The 20460-nt window shown below is 47.6% G+C and overlaps 1 protein-coding gene across 3 annotated transcripts in view; it reads left to right on the plus strand.

Moving 5' to 3' along the window:
* FAAH (fatty acid amide hydrolase) overlaps positions 1-20460 on the plus strand; it is a 136476-nt gene that overhangs the window by 108167 nt on the left and 7849 nt on the right. For all 3 annotated transcript variants that reach the window (XR_011314865.1, XM_069735884.1, XM_069735885.1), the window contains exons 11-12: positions 126-169; positions 18824-18863. Coding sequence is in view for 2 of the 3 variants with exons in the window: in XM_069735884.1 (XP_069591985.1) it covers positions 126-169; positions 18824-18863 (84 nt within the window). In the remaining variant the exon portion in view is untranslated. The remainder of the gene's footprint in view (positions 1-125; positions 170-18823; positions 18864-20460) is intronic.

Genomic DNA, 20460 nt, shown 5'->3' on the forward strand with positions numbered 1-20460 from the left:
TCCAAACCGCTGCGTGCCACCGATCACTTCTACACCGGTGCGAGATATGAGGGAGCAGTCACAGGAGAGGCATGTGGAGACCTGTGGAATTATGTTATTTTACTGTCAAGTTATTATTTCCGCAGTTTCCCAGACTCTCCTTGGCTCTTCAGAACACCCAGGGAATGAGGTGAGATGACGGATCATGAGAAGGTTTCGTTTCCTTTGACCATGTCCAATTATTCATTCGTTTTAAGATCAAATTAAAGTGTTTAGCGATAATCACCGATCATATTAGATTCCACTGGGGAGATGCAATAAACCAAAGTGCCTAGACTAGTGTGTGTGTGTATATAATATATATATAGAGAGAGAGAGAGATAGATGGATAAACAGATGAAGTGAAAAGCCAAAATTAAAAGAATACCATAGATAATTTCATCTATGTAATTGTAAAATATATACACACTTTTCATCATGATTTAAGTGAAGCGAAATCTAGCAGTATATTATCCCCTTCACCCTTCAAACCTGTTTTCACCTTCCTGATCGGCCAATATCTACAATTCTGACCACTGTCGCTTTATGAGGTCATAACTCTGGAGCTTCAACGAATCCCACTGATTCTGACATTGTTTTCTCGAGACATATTGTACTTCATGATAGTGATAACATTTGTGCGATATAACTTGCATTTATTTGTGAAAATATCAGACATTTGGCAAAGATTTTGAAAATTTTGCAACTTTCAAACTTATAATTTTTATGCCCGTTAACCAGACAGATATGTCACACACAATAGTTTATAAATAACATTTCCCACATGTATACTTTACATCAGGACAATTTTTGAAACTTTTTTTTTTCTTTAGGAAGTTAATATAAGTTAAAAGTTGACCGGTGATTTCTCAATTTTCCAATAAAATTTCCAAAACCATTTTTCTTTAAGACCACATCACTTTTAAAGTGACTTTCAGGGGGCTGTGTGACAGAAAATACCCAACAGTGGCACCATTATAAAAACTGCACCCCTCAAGGTGTTCAAAATCATATTCAAGAAGTTTAGTAACCCTTCAGGTGCTTCACAAAAATTAATGGAATGTGGAAGGAAAAAAAAAATTTTTCACAAAAATTGTACTTTTGACCCCCAATTTTTTTATTTTCTCGAGGATAACAGGAAAAATGGACACCATATTAGTTGTGCAATTTCTTCTGAATACACTGATACTCCATATGTGGGGGAAAACTCCTGTTTTGATGCATGGCAGGGCTCAGAAGGGAAAGACTGCCATTTGACTTTCTGAATGTAAAATTTGCTGGAATCATTAGCGGAGGCCATGACATGTTTAGTGAACCCCTGATGTGCCTAAACAGGGGAAAACCCCAACAAGTGACCCCATTTTAAAAACTAGACCCATCAGGTAACTTATCTAGATGTGTGGTGTGCACCTTAACCCCCCAGGTGCTTCACAGAAGTTTAGTATGCTGAGCCATAAAAAGAAAAAAATGAAATTTTTGCCACAAAAATATTCTTTTAGCCCCATTTTTTTTATTTTCACTAGGTTGGTTGATATCAAAGCCTATATTGTGTCAGGAACCAACCAAGGGTAACAGGATTTTGCGTGGAGTACGTGTCGGTTCAATCATAGAGCAAAAGAACAAAACTAATAAATTTATGAGTTTACTCCAGAAAATATCGGCAGTGTTTACAAAAATGCAAAAGATATTACAAAAGGGAGACAAAATACAATATGTACAGACATAGAAATAAAAGGCATTAAGATATGAAACTTACTCTCTTAGTCAATGGTATGACGTGTCAATAAAGGGGAGGAGAGACTTCCCAAGAAATGGATCACCAGCACAGCCTGTTTTCTAGCTGACTCTCCAGCATCTGATACCTCCCAAAATGTGTATTTCAGTGTTATGCTTTGTCCACAAACCTAGAAACTCCTCCCTTGCTAACCTCACTTGTGGGCTGTGTTCAAGGGGGCACACCTCTTTTGGAAGAATATTAGTAAAACACTTCTACATTCCATATCTTTGGCTGGAAAGCTCACAGGGTGATGATAGGGGCATTGCATTTTCCCATGCAAATTTACCATTCTTTTGAGACCAAACATGGCATGTCTGCGTGTTATTGGGGGGCAGAAACTCATTTCCCAGGTTTCTAAAGGCTGCAAAATGTTGCCATGTGTGGCACCAATCACCCTGATCCTGGAAATATATTTTTCCTGTCTCTAGGAATATTGTGTGTTATGGAATTCGACTTGGAATATTATATCTTTTAGACACAGGAAGTTTTGGAGGAAAAAATAAACCACACTTATATCTCTGCCAGAGCTGGCATGCAATAAAAGTGACCATTTGGCTGAAGGGAGGGGGGAGTGGTTAGAATTTCACATAGGGAGACTGAGGGGTCCGTGTTATGATCCGGTGACCTTGGAGCCGCATGAATAACTTTCACTGGAGTAGGTGGTAACTGTACTGACCGCAAATCCTGATCTAACACCGCAACTAGAAGTAGCCGTGGGGTATGCCTAACAAACCCTAGACACCTCGTCACAGCCGGAGGACTAAATACCCCTATAGATGGAAATAGGAATACTATCTTGCCTCAGAGCAGAACCCCAAAGAATAGGCAGCCCCCCACGAATATTGACTGTGAATAGGAGAGGAAAGACACACATAGGCAGAAAACAGGATTTAGCAAAACAGGCCACTCTAGCTAAAATAGGAAAGGATAGGACAGAATACTGTGCGGTCAGTATTAAAACCCTTACAAAAATATCCACAGCAGATTATACAAAAAATTCCTCCATATAACTAAAGACGTGGAACGTATATCTGCAACTCCAGAGAATCCTACACTCAGAGCAGGAATACAATCAAAAAACAAGCACACAGCAAGTGTGCCATAGAAAAAAAAACATACACTTATCTTTGCTGAATTGGCAGCTAAGCAGGAGAAACCAGACAGAGGTCCAACACCTCCCAATAACCATTGACAACTGGCAAGGACTAATGAATCCTGCAAACCTAAATACCCCAGCCAGAATTGCAATCAGCAGATACACCTGACCAGAACTGCAGCCCAGGGACAACTGCATTACCACCTACAACCACCGGAGGGAGCCCAAAAGCAGAATTCACAACAGTACCCCCCCTTGAGGAGGGGTCACCAAACCCTCATCAGAGCCCCCAGGCCAATCAGAACGAGCCAGATGAAAGGCACAAACCAAATCAGCGGCATGGACATCAGAGGCAAAAACTGAGGCTTAAACTTAGGAGAAGAAACCTTCATAGGAACATGACGGGAAGACAACCAGACCAGATCCCCAACCCGAAGACGGGAACCAACACACCGACGACGGTTAGCAAAACATTGAGCCTCCTCCTGAGACAACACCAAATTGTCCACCACATGAGCCGAAATCTGCTGCAACCTGTCAACCACAGAATCCACACCAGGACAGTCAGAAGGCTCAACCTGCCCAGAAGAAAAACGAGGATGAAAACCAAAATTACAAAAGAAAGGCAAAACCAAAGTAGCCGAACTAGCCCGATTATTAAGGGCAAACTCGGCCAATGGCAAGAAAGCCACCCAATCATCCTGATCAGCAGACACAAAGCATCTCAAATAAGTCTCCAAAGTCTGATTAGTTCGCTCGGTCTGACCATTTGTCTGAGGATGAAACGCAGAAGAAAAAGACAAATCAATGCCCAGCCTAGCACAAAAGGCCCGCCAAAACCTAGAAACAAACTCGGAACCTCTGTCGGACACAATATTCTCCGGAATACCATGCAAACGAACCACATGCTGAAAAAACAACGGAACCAAATCCGAAGAGGAAGGCAATTTAGGCAAAGGCACCAAATGAACCATCTTAGAGAAGCGGTTTGTTATGACCTGGTGGTTAGAACAATAATGGACCTGGTGGTTAAGAGCACACAAAATGACCTGATAGTTACTAATAACATAGGACGAGCTCTGAGACGTGGGAACTCTACTGACCGCAATCCCTAATCCTATCACACACACTAGAAGCAGCCGTGGATTGCTCCTAACGCTCCCTATGCAAATCGGCACAGCCTGAGAAACTAGCTAGCCCTAAAGAAAGAAATATAAAGCCTACCTTGCCTCAGAGAAATTCTCCAAAGGAAAAGGCAGCCCCCCACATATAATGACTGTGAGTAAAGATGAAATCACAAACTCAGAGATGAAATAGATATAGCAAAGTGAGGCCCGACTTACTGAACAGACTGAGGATAGGAAAGGTAACTTTGCGGTCAGCACAAAATACTACAAAAGACCACGCCGAGGGCGCAAAATGACCCTCCGCACCGACTCACGGTGCGGAGGCGCTCCCTCAGCGTCCCAGAGCTTCCAGCAAGCAAGAAAAATCAAAATAGCAAGCTGGACAGAAAAATAGCAAACAAAAGAAACACAAGCAGAACTTAGCTTATGCAGGGAAGACAGGTCACAAGAACGATCCAGGAGAGAGCAAGACCAATACTGGAACATTGACTGGAGGCATGGAGCAAAGATCTAAGTGGAGTTAAATAGAGCAGCACCTAACGACTTAACCTCGTCACCTGTGGAAGGAAACTCAGAAGCCGCAGCCCCACTCACATCCACCAGAGGAAGCTCATGGACAGAACCAGCCGAAGTACCATTCATGACCACAGGAGGGAGCTTGACAACAGAATTCACAACAGCGGTCACAAACAACCCAGATAACCGACATCCTCTGGGAAACTGGAAGATCAGAAATAAAATCCATAGAAATATGCGTCCAGGGCCTCTCAGGGACCGGCAAAAGCAACCCACTAGCATGGGAACAACAAGGCTTGGCCCGCGCACAAGTCCCACAGGACTGCACAAAAGAACGCACATCACGCGACAAGGCCACCAAAAGGACCTACCAACCAAGTCTCTGGTACCAAAAATGCCAGGATGACCAGCCAACACGGAACAGTGAACCTCAGAAATCACTCTACTAGTCCATCTGTCAGGAACAAACAGTTTCCCCACAGGACAGCGGTCAGGTCTGTCAGCCTGAAATTCCTGAAGAACCCGTCGTAAATCAGGGGAAATGGCAGAAAGGACCACCCCTTCTTTCAGAATACCGACCGGTTCCAAGACCTCAGGAGAATCAGGCAAAAAACTACGAGAGGGCATCAGCCTTAATGTTCTTAGAACCCGGAAGGTACGAGACCATGAAATCAAAATGGGAAAAAAACAAGGACCATCGAGCCTGTCTAGGATTCAGCCGTTAGGCAGACTCGAGGTAAATCAAATTCTTATGATCGGTCAAGACCACAATACGATGCTTAGCTCCCTCAAGCCAATGTCGCCACTCCTCAAACACCCACTTCATAGCCAACAACTCCCGATTGCCGACATCATAATTGCGTTCAGCAGGTGAAAACTTACGGGAAAAGAAGGCACACGGTTTCATTAAGGAACCAACAGGATCCCTCTGAGACAAAACAGCCCCTGCCCCAATCTCAGAAGCGTCAACCTCAACCTGAAACGGAAAAGAAACATCCGGTTGGCGCAACACCGGAGCAGAAGTAAATCGACATTAAAGCTCCTGAAAGGCATAGACAGCCGCAGAGGACCAATTCGCCACATCAGCGCCTTTCTTCGTCAAATCGGTCAAGGGTTTAACCACGCTGGAAAAATTAGCAATGAAACGGCGATAAAAATTTGCAAAACCCAAAAATTTCTGAAGGCTCTTCACGGATGTGGGCTGAATCCAATCATGAATGGCCTGAACCTTAACCGGATCCATCTCTATAGACGAGGGAGAAAAAATGAAGCCCAAAAAAGAAACCTTCTGCACCCCAAAGAGACACTTGGACCCTTTCACAAACAGGGCATTGTCACGAAGGATCTGAAATACCATCCTGACCTGTTCCACATGAGACTCCCAATCATCGGAAAAAATCAAAATATCGTCCAAATATACAATCAAGAACTTATCAATATAAGTCCGGAAGATATCATGCATGAAGGACTGAAAAACAGATGGAGCATTAGAGAGTCCGAATGGCATCACAAGGTATTCAAAATGGCCTTCGGGCGTGTTAAACGTAGTTTTCCATTCATCACCCTGCTTAATACGAACAAGATTATATGCCCCCCGAAGGTCAATCTTCGTAAACCAACTAGCTCCCTTAATCCTAGCAAATAAATCGGTAAGCAAAGGTAAAGCGTATTGAAACTTGACCGTGATCTTATTCAAGAGGCGATAATCAATACAGGGTCTCAAGGAGCCATCTTTTTTAGCAACAAAAAAGAATCCCGCTCCCAACGGTGAAGAAGATGGCCGAATATGCCCTTTCTCCAAAGACTCCTCAATATAGCTCCGCATGGCGGTATGTTCAGGCACAGACAGGTTGAAAAGTCGACCCTTAGGAAACTTACAGCCTGGAATCAAGTCAATAGCACAGTCGCAGTCCCTGTGCGGTGGAAGGAAGCTGGACTTGGGCTCATCGAATACATCCTGAAAATCAGACAAAAACTCATCATCATTATGAACCCCCTGACAACCCCAACTAGTCACAGACATGGACTTCCAATCCAACACAGGATTATGTACCTGCAACCACGGAAAATCCAGCACGATAGCATCATGCAAATTATGCAACACCAGAAATCGACAATCTTTCTGATGGGCTGGCGCCATGCGCATGGTCACCTTTGTCCAAAACTGGGGCTTATTTTTAGCCAAGGGTGTAGCATCAATGCCCCTTAAAGGAATAGGGTTCTGCAAAGGCTGCAAGGGAAAACCACGCCGCCTGGCAAACTCAAAGTCCATTAAGTTCAAGGCGGCGCCTGAATCCACAAACGCCATGACAGAAAATGATGACAATGAGCAGATCAAGGACACAGATAACAGAAATTTAGGTTGTACAGTGCTGATGGTAAATGAACTAGCGATCCTCTTTGTCCGCTTAGGGCAGACTGAAATGACATGAGAAGCGTCGCCACAATAATAACACAACTGTTATGATCTGGTGGCCTAGGAGCAGCATGAGACGTACTCGAGATTGTGGTACCTGTACTGAACGCAGACAACACAACTAGATGTAGCCGTGGGATGTACCTAACGCTCCCTAGACACCTCGACACAGCCTGAGGACTAAATACCCCTTAAGATAGAAACGGAAAACTATCTTGCCTCAGAGAAAATCCCCAAAGGAAAGACAGCCCCCCACAAATATTGACTGTGAGAGGAGAGGGAAATGACATACGCAGATTGAAATCAGAATTTAGCAGAGGAGGCCATTCTAGCTAAATAGAAAGTATAGTACAGAGAACTATGCGTTCAGTATTAAAACACTAGAAAATATCCACCACAGAAAATACAAAACACCACATCTGACTAAAGACATGGAGGGTATATCTGCATCTCCAGAGATTCCGCTTGGCTGCAAAAAATCCTTTCACAGACAAGCTGGACGAGACAATACATGAAAATGTACAGAACTATTAGGCCCACAGCATGTGGACAGCAAAAACAAAGCCAGGACTTATCTTTGAAGAAAAGCACAGCAAACAGGAAAGACCAGAAAGGGATGTGAATCCTCCAAAAACAATGGACAACTGGCACTGACTAAAGGATCACCAGGTGGAGCCCAAGAGCAGAATTCACAACACACAACCTATTCTGACGTCTGAATCCTTGTCGTTCCGTTCTAGACAGAATCCTATCACACTGCATTGGCTCAGGAATCTGCTCTGAGAACAACGCCTGTTGTGGATTCTGTTTTTGGGCTCCCTCTGGTGGTTACAGATGGTACTGGGTGACTTGTGTTTTCTGCGGTCTCTGGTGTCCACCTGTTCTATCAGGATATGGGAGTTTCCTATTTAACCTGGCTTTCTTGTCATTTCCTCGCCGGCTATCAATGTAATCAGTGTGTCTTGTTACCTCTGCTTCCCGCTTCTGTAATCTTCAGGACAAGCTAAGTTTTTGATTTTCCTGTTCCACGTTTTGCTTAATTTTTGTCTTAGTCCAGCTTGCAGATATGTGATTCCTTTTTGCTGGTTGCTCTAGTGGGCTGATATTACTCCTCATGTTCCATGAGTTGGCACATGAGTTCAAGTAATTTCAGGATGGTTTTTTGTAGGGTTTTTCGCTGACCGCGCAGTTCACTTTTGTATCCTCTATCTAGCTTTAGCGGGCCTCATTTTGCTGAATCTGTTTTCATAACTACTTATGTGCTTTCCTCTCATTTCACCGTCATTACATGTGGGGGGCTGCTATTTCTGTGGGGTGTTTCTCTGGAGGCAAGAGAGGTCTGTGTTTCTTCTAATAGGGGAAGTTAGTCCTTCGGCTGGCGCGAGACGTCTAGGAATCATCGTAGGCACGTTCCCTGGCTACAGCTAGTTGTGTGTTAGGTTCAGGATCGCGGTCAGCTCAGTTTCCATCACCCTAGAGCTTGTTTTGTTTTTTGTGCTTGTCCTTTTGTGATCCCCTGCCATTGGGATCATGACAGTATAGCCGGCCAAAAAGTGGTAATCGTATTGGCTGAAGTAGGAGGAAAAGTAGTCTGAGGAAGTTTTTTTTTTTTTCCCTCAGTTTGCTGCCTAGCCTTAATTGCAGCCTGGCTGCGTCTTACCTCCTCTTAATCCCTGAATGGCTCTGACCTTAGCTGTTTATCATGGACGTCCAGAGTTTGGCTTCCAGCCTGAATAATCTTGCTGCTAAGGTTCAAAATATACAAGATTTTGTTGTACATGCTCCTATGTCTGAACCTAGAATTCCTATCCCAGAGTTTTTTTCTGGAGATAGATCTAGTTTTCTGAATTTTAGGAACAATTGCAAGTTGTTTCTTTCTTTAAAATCTCGCTCCTCTGGAGACCCTGCTCCGCAAGTCAAAATTGTTATATCTTTCCTGCGGGGTGACCCTCAGAATTGGGCATTTGCATTGGCACCAGGGGATCCTGCGTTGCTCAATGTGGATGCGTTTTTTCTGGCATTGGGTTTGCTCTATGAGGAACCTAACCTAGAGATTCAGGCTGAAAAAAGCTTTATTGGCTCTCTCTCAGGGGCAAGATGAAGCAGAAATATATTGTCAGAAATTTCGGAAATGGTCGGTGCTTACTCAGTGGAATGAGTGCGCCCTGGCTGCAAGATTCAGAGATGGCCTTTCTGAGGCCATTAAAGATGTTATGGTGGGGTTCCCTGCGCCTACAGGTCTGAATGAGTCTATGACTATGGCTATTCAGATTGATCGGCGTTTACGGGAGCGCAAACCTGTGCACCATTTGGCGGTGTCTTCTGAACAGGCACCTGAGACAATGCAATGTGATAGAATTCAGTCCAGAAGTGAACGGCAAAACTATAGGCGGAAAAATGGGTTGTGTTTTTATTGTGGTGATTCAGCTCATGTTATATCAGCATGCTCTAAACGCACAAAAAAGGTTGATAAGTCTGTTGCCATTAGTACTTTACAGTCTAAGTTCATTCTGTCTGTGACTCTGATTTGTTCATTATCAGGCATTTCCGTCGATGCCTATGTGGATTCAGGCGCTGCCCTGAGTCTTATGGATTGGTCATTTGCCAACCGCTGTGGGTTTAGTCTGGAGCCTCTGGAAGTCCCTATTCCTTTGAAACGAATTGACTCTACACCTTTGGCTATGAACAAACCTCAGTACTGGACACAAGTGACCATGCGTATGACTCCCGTTCATCAGGAGGTGATTCGCTTCCTGGTACTGTATAATTTACATGATGTCTTAGTGCTTGGTCTGCCATGGTTACAAACTCATAACCCAGTCTTGGACTGGAAAACGATGTCTGTGTTAAGCTGGGGATGTCAGGGGGTTCATGATGATGCACCTCCGATTTCTATCGCTTCATCTACTCCTTCTGAGGTTCCTGTATTTTTGTCTGATCGGGATGTTTTTGAGGAGCCTAAGCTCAATTCGCTTCCTCCTCACAGGGATTGCGATTGTGCTATAGAGTTGATTCCTGGCAGTAAATTTCCTAAAGGACGTTTGTTCAATCTGTCAGTGCCAGAGCATGCTGCTATGCGGGATTATGTTAAGGAGTCCTTGGAAAAGGGACATATCCGTCCATCTTCGTCCCCTTTGGGAGCAGGTTTTTTTTTCGTGGCCAAAAAAGATGGTTCCTTGAGGCCTTGTATAGATTACCGTCTTTTGAATAAGATTACAGTCAAATATCAGTATCCTTTGCCATTGTTGACTGATTTGTTCGCTCGCATTAAGGGGGCTAAATGGTTCACTAAGATTGATCTTCGGGGTGCGTATAATCTTGTGCGGATAAAGCAGGGTGATGAGTGGAAAACCGCATTTAATACGCCTGAGGGCCATTTTGAGTATTTGGTGATGCCTTTTGGACTTTCTAATGCTCCTTCTGTTTTCCAGTCCTTTATGCACGATATTTTCCGTGAATATCTGGATAAATTTATGATTGTGTATTTGGATGATGTTTTGTTTTTTTCTGATGACTGGGAGTCCCATGTTCAGCAGGTCAGGAAGGTGTTTCAGGTCCTGCGGGCCAATTCTTTGTTTGTAAAAGGTTCAAAGTGTCTCTTTGGAGTCCAGAAGATTTCTTTTTTGGGGTATATTTTTTCCCCTTCTACTATTGAGATGGATCCCGTCAAGGTTCAGGCTATTTGTGACTGGACGCAGCCTACATCTCTTAAGAGTCTACAGAAGTTCTTGGGCTTTGCTAATTTTTATCGTCGTTTCATAACTAATTTTTCTAGTGTTGTTAAGCCTTTGACGGATTTGACTAAGAAGGGTGCTGATGTTGCTGATTGGTCTCCTGCGGCTGTGGAGGCCTTTCAGGAACTTAAGCGCCGGTTTTCTTCTGCTCCTGTGTTGCGTCAGCCAGATGTTTCGCTTCCTTTTCAGGTTGAGGTTGATGCTTCCGAGATTGGAGCGGGGGCGGTTTTGTCGCAGAGAAGCTCCGATTGCTCAGTGATGAAGCCATGTGCGTTCTTTTCTAGAAAGTTTTCGCCCACTGAGCGGAATTATGATGTTGGTAATCGGGAGCTTTTGGCCATGAAGTGGGCATTTGAGGAGTGGCGTCATTGGCTTGAGGGTGCTAGACATCGTGTGGTGGTCTTGACTGATCACAAAAATCTGCTTTACCTTGAGTCTGCCAAGCGTCTGAATCCTAGACAGGCTCGTTGGTCACTGTTTTTCTCCCGTTTCGATTTTGTGGTTTCATACCTGCCAGGTTCAAAGAATGTGAAGGCGGATGCTCTTTCTAGGAGTTTTGTGCCTGACTCCCCTGGAAATTCTGAGCCCACTGGTATCCTTAGGGATGGGGTGATTTTGTCGGCTGTCTTCCCAGACTTGCGACGTGCTTTGCAGGAGTTTCAGGCGGATAAACCTGATCGTTGTCCGCCTGAAAGACTGTTTGTTCCGGATAATTGGACCAGTAGAGTCATCTCCGAGGTCCATTCTTCTGTGTTGGCAGGTCATCCTGGAATATTTGGTACTAGAGACTTGGTGGCCAGGTCTTTTTGGTGGCCTTCCTTGTCGAGGGATGTGCGTTCTTTTGTGCAGTCTTGTGAAGTTTGCGCTCGGGCTAAGCCTTGCTGTTCTCGGGCCAGTGGATTGTTGTCACCTTTGCCTATCCCGAAGAGGCCTTGGACGCACATTTCCATGGACTTTATTTCGGATCTCCCTGTCTCTCAAAAAATGTCCGTCATCTGGGTTGTGTGTGACCGCTTTTCTAAGATGGTTCATCTGGTACCCTTGCCTAAGTTACCTTCCTCCTCTGAGTTGGTCCCTCTGTTTTTTCAGAACGTGGTTCGTTTGCATGGGATTCCGGAGAACATCGTTTCTGACAGGGGATCCCAGTTTGTGTCTAGATTTTGGCGGACGTTCTGTGCCAAGATGGGCATTGATTTGTCCTTTTCGTCTGCATTCCATCCTCAGACGAATGGCCAGACGGAACGAACTAATCAGACCTTGGAAACTTATTTAAGGTGTTTTGTTTCTGCTGATCAAGATGACTGGGTTACCTTTTTGCCGCTTGCCGAATTTGCCCTTAATAATCGGGCTAGTTCTGCTACCTTGGTTTCTCCTTTCTTTTGTAATTCGGGGTTTCATCCTCGTTTTTCCTCTGGTCAGGTGGAGCCTTCTGATTGTCCTGGAGTGGACATGGTGGTGGATAGGTTGCATCAGATTTGGAGTCATGTGGTGGACAATTTGAAGTTGTCCCAGGAGAGGGCTCAGCAGTTTGCTAATCGCCGTTGCCGCGTGGGTCCTCGACTTCATGTTGGGGACTTGGTGTGGTTGTCTTCTCGTTTTGTTCCTATGAAGGTCTCTTCTCCTAAGTTCAAGCCTCGGTTCATCGGTCCCTATAGGATCTTGGAAATTCTTAACCCTGTGTCGTTTCGTTTGGATCTCCCGGCATCATTTGCTATTCATAATGTGTTCCATCGGTCGTTGTTGCGGAGGTATGAGGTACCTGTTGTTCCTTCGCTTGAACCTCCTGCTCCGTTGCTGGTGGAGGGAGAATTGGAGTATGTTGTGGAGAAGATCTTGGATTCTCGTGTTTCCAGACGGAAACTCCAATATTTGGTCAAGTGGAAGGGTTATGGTCAGGAGGATAATTCTTGGGTGGTTGCCTCTGATGTTCATGCTGCTGATTTGGTCCGTGCATTTCATAGGGCTCATCCTGGTCGCCCTGGTGGTTCTCGTGAGGGTTCGGTGACCCCTCCTCAAGGGGGGGTACTGTTGTGGATTCTGTTTTTGGGCTCCCTCTGGTGGTTACAGATGGTACTGGGTGACTTGTGTTTTCTGCGGTCTCTGGTGTCCACCTGTTCTATCAGGATATGGGAGTTTCCTATTTAACCTGGCTTTCTTGTCATTTCCTCGCCGGCTATCAATGTAATCAGTGTGTCTTGTTACCTCTGCTTCCCGCTTCTGTAATCTTCAGGACAAGCTAAGTTTTTGATTTTCCTGTTCCACGTTTTGCTTAATTTTTGTCTTAGTCCAGCTTGCAGATATGTGATTCCTTTTTGCTGGTTGCTCTAGTGGGCTGATATTACTCCTCATGTTCCATGAGTTGGCACATGAGTTCAAGTAATTTCAGGATGGTTTTTTGTAGGGTTTTTCGCTGACCGCGCAGTTCACTTTTGTATCCTCTGCTATCTAGCTTTAGCGGGCCTCATTTTGCTGAATCTGTTTTCATAGCTACTTATGTGCTTTCCTCTCATTTCACCGTCATTACATGTGGGGGGCTGCTATTTCTGTGGGGTGTTTCTCTGGAGGCAAGAGAGGTCTGTGTTTCTTCTAATAGGGGAAGTTAGTCCTTCGGCTGGCGCGAGACGTCTAGGAATCATCGTAGGCACGTTCCCTGGCTACAGCTAGTTGTGTGTTAGGTTCAGGATCGCGGTCAGCTCAGTTTCCATCACCCTAGAGCTTGTTTTGTTTTTTGTGCTTGTCCTTTTGTGATCCCCTGCCATTGGGATCATGACAAACGCCACAGCGCGCACAGTTCTGCGCTCCCGCAAGCGCCGGTCAATCTGAATGGCCAGAGACATAGAATCACTCAGACCGGAAGGCGTGGGAAACCCCACCATAACATCTTTAACGGATTCATAAAGACCCTTTTTGAAAATTGCCGCCAAAGCATCATTATTCCATTTAGTCAACACAGACGATTTTCTGAATTTCTGACAATACAATTCTGCCGCCTCTTGACCCTGAGACAGGGCCAACAAGGTCTTCTCAGCTTGATCCACAGAATTAGGTTCATCATATAATAATCCTAAAGCCTGAAAAAAGGAGTCTACATTAAGCAAAGCCAGATTCCCAGATTCCAGGGAAAACGCCCAATCCTGCGGAGGGAGATGACGATTTTAACCTGCTGAATGGAATCACCGGAGGATCGAGGTCTCAGAACAAAAAACAGTTTACAGTTGTTTTTAAAACTCAAAAATTTGGACCTGTCACCAAAAAACAAATCAGGAGTAGGAATCTTCGGTTCTAAAACAGTAGTCTGAACAATATAATCAGAAATACCCTGTACCCTAGCAGCAAACTGGTCTACACGAGAAGCTAATTCCTGAACATCCATGCTAGCACAAGACTCCTCAGCCACCCAGAGAAAAAAAAGGGAAGAGAAGAGAAAGCAGACTGAAGAAAACAATGGCTCAACACCTTTCTTCCCTTCTTCTGAGATGCATTTAACTCATTATGGGCCAGTTGTACTGTTATGATCCGGTGACCTTGGAGCCGCATGAATAACTTTCACTGGAGTAGGTGGTAACTGTGCTGACCGCAAATCCTGATCTAACACCGCAACTAGAAGTAGCCGTGGGGTGTGCCTAACAAACCCTAGACACCTCGTCACAGCCGGAGGACTAAATACCCCTATAGATGGAAATAGGAATACTATCTTGCCTCAGAGCAAAACCCCAAAGGATAGGCAGCCCCCCACGAATATTGACTGTGAATAGGAGAGGAAAGACACACATAGGCAGAAAACAGGATTTAGCAAAACAGGCCACTCTAGCTAAAATAGGAAAGGATAGGACAGAATACTGTGCGGTCAGTATTAAAACCCTTACAAAAATATCCACAGCAGATTATACAAAAAAATCCTCCATCTAACTAAAGACTTGGAACGTATATCTGCAACTCCTCAGAATCCTACACACCGAGCAGAAATACAATCAAAAATCCAGCACACAGCATGTGTGCCATAGAAAAAAAAACATACACTTATCTTTGCTGAATTGGCAGCTAAGCAGGAGAAACCAGAGAGAGGTCCAACACCTCCCAAAACCATTGACAACTGGCAAGGACTAAAGAATCCAGCAAACCTAAATACCCCAGTCAGAATTGCAATCAGCAGATACACCTGACCAGAACTGCAGCCCAGGGACAACTGCATTACCACCTACAACCACCGGAGGGAGCCCAAAAGCAGAATTCACAACAGGTCCGGCAGTAGTGTGAGGGGGATGCAGCAGTGTAGGCTGCTTGTGGAGCTCAGTGTTACAATACACAAACCAAATGGGGGGTAAGAGCATCAGGGAGTCCTGTATGTGTACCTAGGACAATAGGAAATAATTCATATTTCCCTGCCAAATGCATCAATATCAACAGTAATAAATGACCATTAGCAGTGATTCCTGCTCAATGTTGGATAAAGTATTATAAATTAAGATCCCCATATGAGTAAATACAAAATCCAAATAGTAGTGAGTAATATTGCTAACCGTTACCTAGTCCACACATGCAAAACAGGTTCGGTGCTCCTACAACTCGAAGCGCGTTTCGTCCCCCTTCCCTTCCTCAGGCGGTGTATGTATTGTCTTATATAATATTAATAAAATTTGGTATTTTATTAATTTGGGCTTTTCACTTCATCTGCTTAGCTATATATATATATATATATATATATATATATATATATATATATATATATATATATATACATACATACATACATACATACATACATACATACATACATACACACATACTGATTCCTGCTTCATGCCAGTGAATGGAACATCATTATGTACAAAGACCGTTCACACTGATGTCTGGCTCCCGAGGGCCGGTCTTGGCCCGCGGAGGAATGCCTGTACTGACGCATAGCAAGGGCCAAAGCCAGGATGTAACAATCAGAGGAAAAGTATAATCCAAAGATTGACAACTGTCCTGTGTTTTGGAGACACCCTGGTTTTAGCATAGAGATACTGATGCGTGAATTATGCCGAACAAGGACTCGGCTGTGCGGCCGACACTCAGGAGGACGGTTATCGGTTGAGATGAGCCAATCAAGCAAAATTCAGATTTGCCTTTTTTTTCAAAAATATAATTCATAAAAAAAGTTATTGTTGCAATTGACTGTCCCTTTATTATGCACTGGAGTCAGGAGATGCCCCCAACCACAGATCATAATAAACAGAAGGTGTTAAAATAAAAATAATCCTTCCACTCCCGCGCCGCTCCTCAACATCACCACGCTGGACCTCGCCACACCCTCTGCTCCTCACGCTGAAATTATCATGCCTTTCACGCTGCGCCCGAAATTAATGTTCTGATGTTGCCGGGGGATTCTGTGCGAGGTCATGACATCACCATGCGCTCTGTGACTGCGCGCACAACAGCAGAACTGTTCCAACCTTATCACAACATGAAGATGTGGCGAGGATACGTGATGGTGAGGAGCAAAGAGGTGGGTGGTGAGGTGAGTGTAAGGACTGATAGCCCTTCATGGCCACTGGATGTCATGTTCCTGAATCTGTGAGGAAGTCAAGTACAAAATTTCACTCTTCTGAATGCAGATTTTTGGAGAATTCAGGTATCAGCCTTTGCATCTAAACAATTAAATATTTCCATTCATTGACACCAAGCAGAATTTTAGAAGCACACGCCCTTCCTGGCAGTGGCGCCCGCTATTCATGGCAGTGGTGCACGCACTTCGCGGCAGTGGTGCACGCTCTTCCTGGCAGCGGTGCACGTTATTTATGGCAGTGGTGCACGCACTTCCTGGCACTGGTGCACACTCTTCCTGGCAGTGGTGCACGCACTTCCCGGCACTGGTGCACGCTCTTCCCGGCAGCGGCGCCTGCTATTCATGGCAGTGGTGCACGCTCTTCCCGGCAGTGGTGCACGCTCTTCCTGGCAGCGGCGCCCGCTCTTCCCGGCAGTGGTGCACGCTCTTCCCGGCAGTGGTGCACGCTATTCATGGCAGTGGTGCACGAACTTCCTGGCAGTGGTGCACGCTCTTCTCGGCAGTGGTGCATGCTATTCATGGCAGTGGTGCACGCACTTCCCGGCAGTGGTGCGCGCTCTTCCCGGCAGTGGGGCACGCTATTCATGGCAGTGGTGCACGCTCTTCCCGGCAGTGGGGCACGCTATTCATGGCAGTGGTGCACGCTCTTCCCGGCAGTGGTGCACATTCTTCCCGGCAGTGGTGCGCGCTCTACCCGGCAGTGGTGCATGCTCTTCCTGGCAGTGGTGCACGCTCTTCCCGACAGTGGTGCACGCTCTTCCTGGCAGTGGCACCCACTATTCATGGCAGTGGTGCACGCTCTTCCCGGCAGTGGTGCGCGCTCTTCCCGACAGTGGTGCACGCTCTTCCCGGCAGTGGTGCACGCTCTTCCCGGCAGTGGTGCACGCTCTTCCTGGCAGTGGCGCCCGCTCTTCCCGACAGTGGTGCACGCTCTTCCCGGCAGTGGTGCACATTCTTCCGGCAGTGGTGCGCGCTCTTCCCGGCAGTGGTGCATGCTCTTCCTGGCAGTGGTGCACGCTCTTCCTGGCAGTGGCACCCACTATTCATGGCAGTGGTGCACGCTCTTCCCGGCAGTGGTGCGCGCTCTTCCCGACAGTGGTGCACGCTCTTCCCGGCAGTGGTGCACGCTCTTCCCGGCAGTGGCGCACGCTCTTCCCGTCAGTGGCGCGCGCTCTTCCCGACAGTGGTGCACGCTCTTCCCGGCAGTGGTGCACGCTTTTCCTGGCAGTGGCGCCCGCTCTTCCCGGCAGTGGTGCACGCTCTTCCCGGCAGTGGTGCACGTTCTTCCGGCAGTGGTGCGCGCTCTTCCCGGCAGTGGTGCATGCTCTTCCTGGCAGTGGCGCCCGCTATTCATGGCAGTGGTGCACGCTCTTCCCGGCAGTGGTGCACGCTCTTCCTGGCAGTGGCACCCACTATTCATGGCAGTGGTGCGCGCTCTTCCCGACAGTGGTGCACGCTCTTCCCGGCAGTGGTGCACGCTCTTCCCGGCAGTGGCGCCCGCTCTTCCCGACAGTGGTGCACGCTCTTCCCGGCAGTGGTGCACTTCCGGCAGTGGTGCGCGCTCTTCCCGGCAGTGGTGCATGCTCTTCCTGGCAGTGGCGCCCGCTATTCATGGCAGTGGTGCACGCTCTTCCTGGCAGTGGCACCCACTATTCATGGCAGTGGTGCACGCTCTTCCCGGCAGTGGTGCGCGCTCTTCCCGACAGTGGTGCACGCTCTTCCCGGCAGTGGTGCACGCTCTTCCCGACAGTGGTGCACGCTCTTCCCGGCAGTGGTGCACGCTCTTCCCGACAGTGGTGCACGCTCTTCCCGACAGTGGCGCACGCTCTTCCCGGCAGTGGCGCGCGCTCTTCCCGACAGTGGCGCACGCTCTTCCCGGCAGTGGTGCACGCTCTTCCCGGCAGTGGCGCGCGCTCTTCCCGGCAGTGGCGCGCGCTCTTCCCGACAGTGGTGCACGCTCTTCCTGGCAGTGGCGCCCGCTATTCATGGCAGTGGTGCACGCTCTTCCCGGCAGTGGTGCATGCTCTTGCCGGCAGTGGTGCACGCTCTTCCTGGCAGTGGTGCACGCTCTTCCTGGCAGTGGCGCCCGCTATTCATGGCAGTGGTGCGCGCTCTTCCCGGCAGTGGTGCATGCTCTTGCCGGCAGTGGTGCACGCTCTTCCTGGCAGTGGCGCCCACTATTCATGGCAGTGGTGCACGCTCTTCCTGGCAGTGGTGCACGCTCTTCCTGGCAGTGGCGCCCACTATTCATGGCAGTGGTGCACGCTCTTCCCGGCAGTGGTGCATGCTCTTGCTGGCAGTGGTGCATGCTCTTCCTGGCAGTGGCGCCCACTATTCATGGCAGTGGTGTGCGCTCTTCCCGGCAGTGGCGCATGCTATTCACGACAGTGACACACGATCTTTTCTTCCTGTAGAAGTATTACTTTTAATTAAACTTAGTCCACACCCCTACCCCATGAAGCTTCACCCCAGTGAGGTGTGGAATGGAGCACTCGTCCTGTGGCTCGGCAAGGTGCACAATTCGCCCTTTAATAATATTTGCAGGCGTTAAGGGGAGAGGGGAGTTAATTAACCCTTTAATCTCTCTTCAGTTCAGTGAAGGAGCTGTGGAGACATCACGTGGAGGTGGAGGTAATGAACACAAGCAGCTGAAACCACACTGGAATGGCTGTGGGACCCTCCGAGGTTACGACACAGCCCTGATTAATGTGTATGGAGTCCCCCAAGGTCAGGACACAGCCCTGATAGTGTGTGAGGGGGCCCTCAGGATCAGAAAATGGTCCTGATGATGTGTAAATGGTCTCCTGAGGTCAGTACATGGCCCTTTATGTATATGAAAGGTACTTCTAGCTTAGGTCACAGCCCTGATGGTCTGTGATGGTCCCCCGAGGTCAAGATATAGCCCTAATTGATGGTGTGTAAGGGGTCCCTCAAGGTCAGGACATGGCCCTCATGATGTGTAGGGGAATCCACTGAAGTAAGGACACGGTCCTGATGGTGTGTGAGGGGTCCCTCGACGTCAGTACACGGCCCTGATGATGTGTAAGGGGGTCCCCTGAAGTAAAGACATGGCACTCATGGTGTGTTAGTTGTCCCTCTAGCTCAGTTCACAGCTCTGATGGTGTGTGAGGGGTCCACTGAGGACAGTACAGGGCCCTAATGGTGTGTGAGGGGTCCCCAGAGGACCAGACATGCCTCTGATGGTGTGGGAGGGGTCCCCCTAGGACAGTACAAGGCCCTGATTGTGTGTGAGTGGTCCCCTGAGGTCAGGACATGGCCCTGATGATGTGTGAGTGTTCCCCCAAGGACAGTACAAGACACTGATGGTGTGTGAGGGGTCCCCCTAGGACAGTACATGGCCCTGATGGTGTGAGGGTCCCCTGAGGACAGTACAAAGCCCTGATTGTGTGTGAGTGGTCCCCTGAGGTCAGGACATGGCCCTGATGATGTGTGAGTGTTCCCCCAAGGACAGTACAAGATACTGATGGTGTGTGAGGGGTCCCCCTAGGACAGTACATGGCCCTAATGGTGTGTGAGGGGTCCCCCGAGGACCAGACATGGCTCTGATGGTGTGGGAGGGGTCCCCCTAGGACAGTACAAGGCCCTGATTGTGTGTGAGTGGTCCCCTGAGGTCAGGACATGGCCCTGATGATGTGTGAGAGGTCCCCCAAGGACAGTACAAGACACTGATGGTGTGAGGGTCCCCTGAGGACAGTACAGGGCCCTGATTGTGTGTGAGGAGTCCACCAAGGACAGTACAGGGTCCTGATTGTGTGTGAGTGGTCCCCTGAGGTCAGGACATGGCCCTGATGATGTGTGAGTGTTCCCCCAAGGACAGTACAAGACACTGATGGTGTGTGAGGGGTCTCCCGAGGACAGTACTGGGCCCTGATGATGTGTGAGGGGTCCCTCGAGGACAGTACAGGGCCCTGATGATGTGTGAGGGGTCTCCCGAGGACAGTACAGGGCCCTGATGATGTGTGAGGGGTCCCTCGAGGACAGTACAGGGCCCTGATGGTGTGTGAGGGGTCTCCCGAGGACAGTACAGGGCCCTGATGATGTGTGAGGGGTCCCTCGAGGACAGTACTGGGCCCTGATGGTGTGTGAGGGGTCTCCTGAGGGCAGTACAGGGCCCTGATGATGTGTGAGGAGTCTCCCGAGGGCAGTACAGGGCCCTGATGGTGTGTGAGGGGTCCCCCCGAGGACAGTACTGGGCCCTGATGATGTG

Source organism: Ranitomeya imitator, chromosome 8, assembly GCF_032444005.1.
Source record: "Ranitomeya imitator isolate aRanImi1 chromosome 8, aRanImi1.pri, whole genome shotgun sequence".
NCBI classification, from domain to species: Eukaryota; Metazoa; Chordata; class Amphibia; order Anura; family Dendrobatidae; genus Ranitomeya; species Ranitomeya imitator.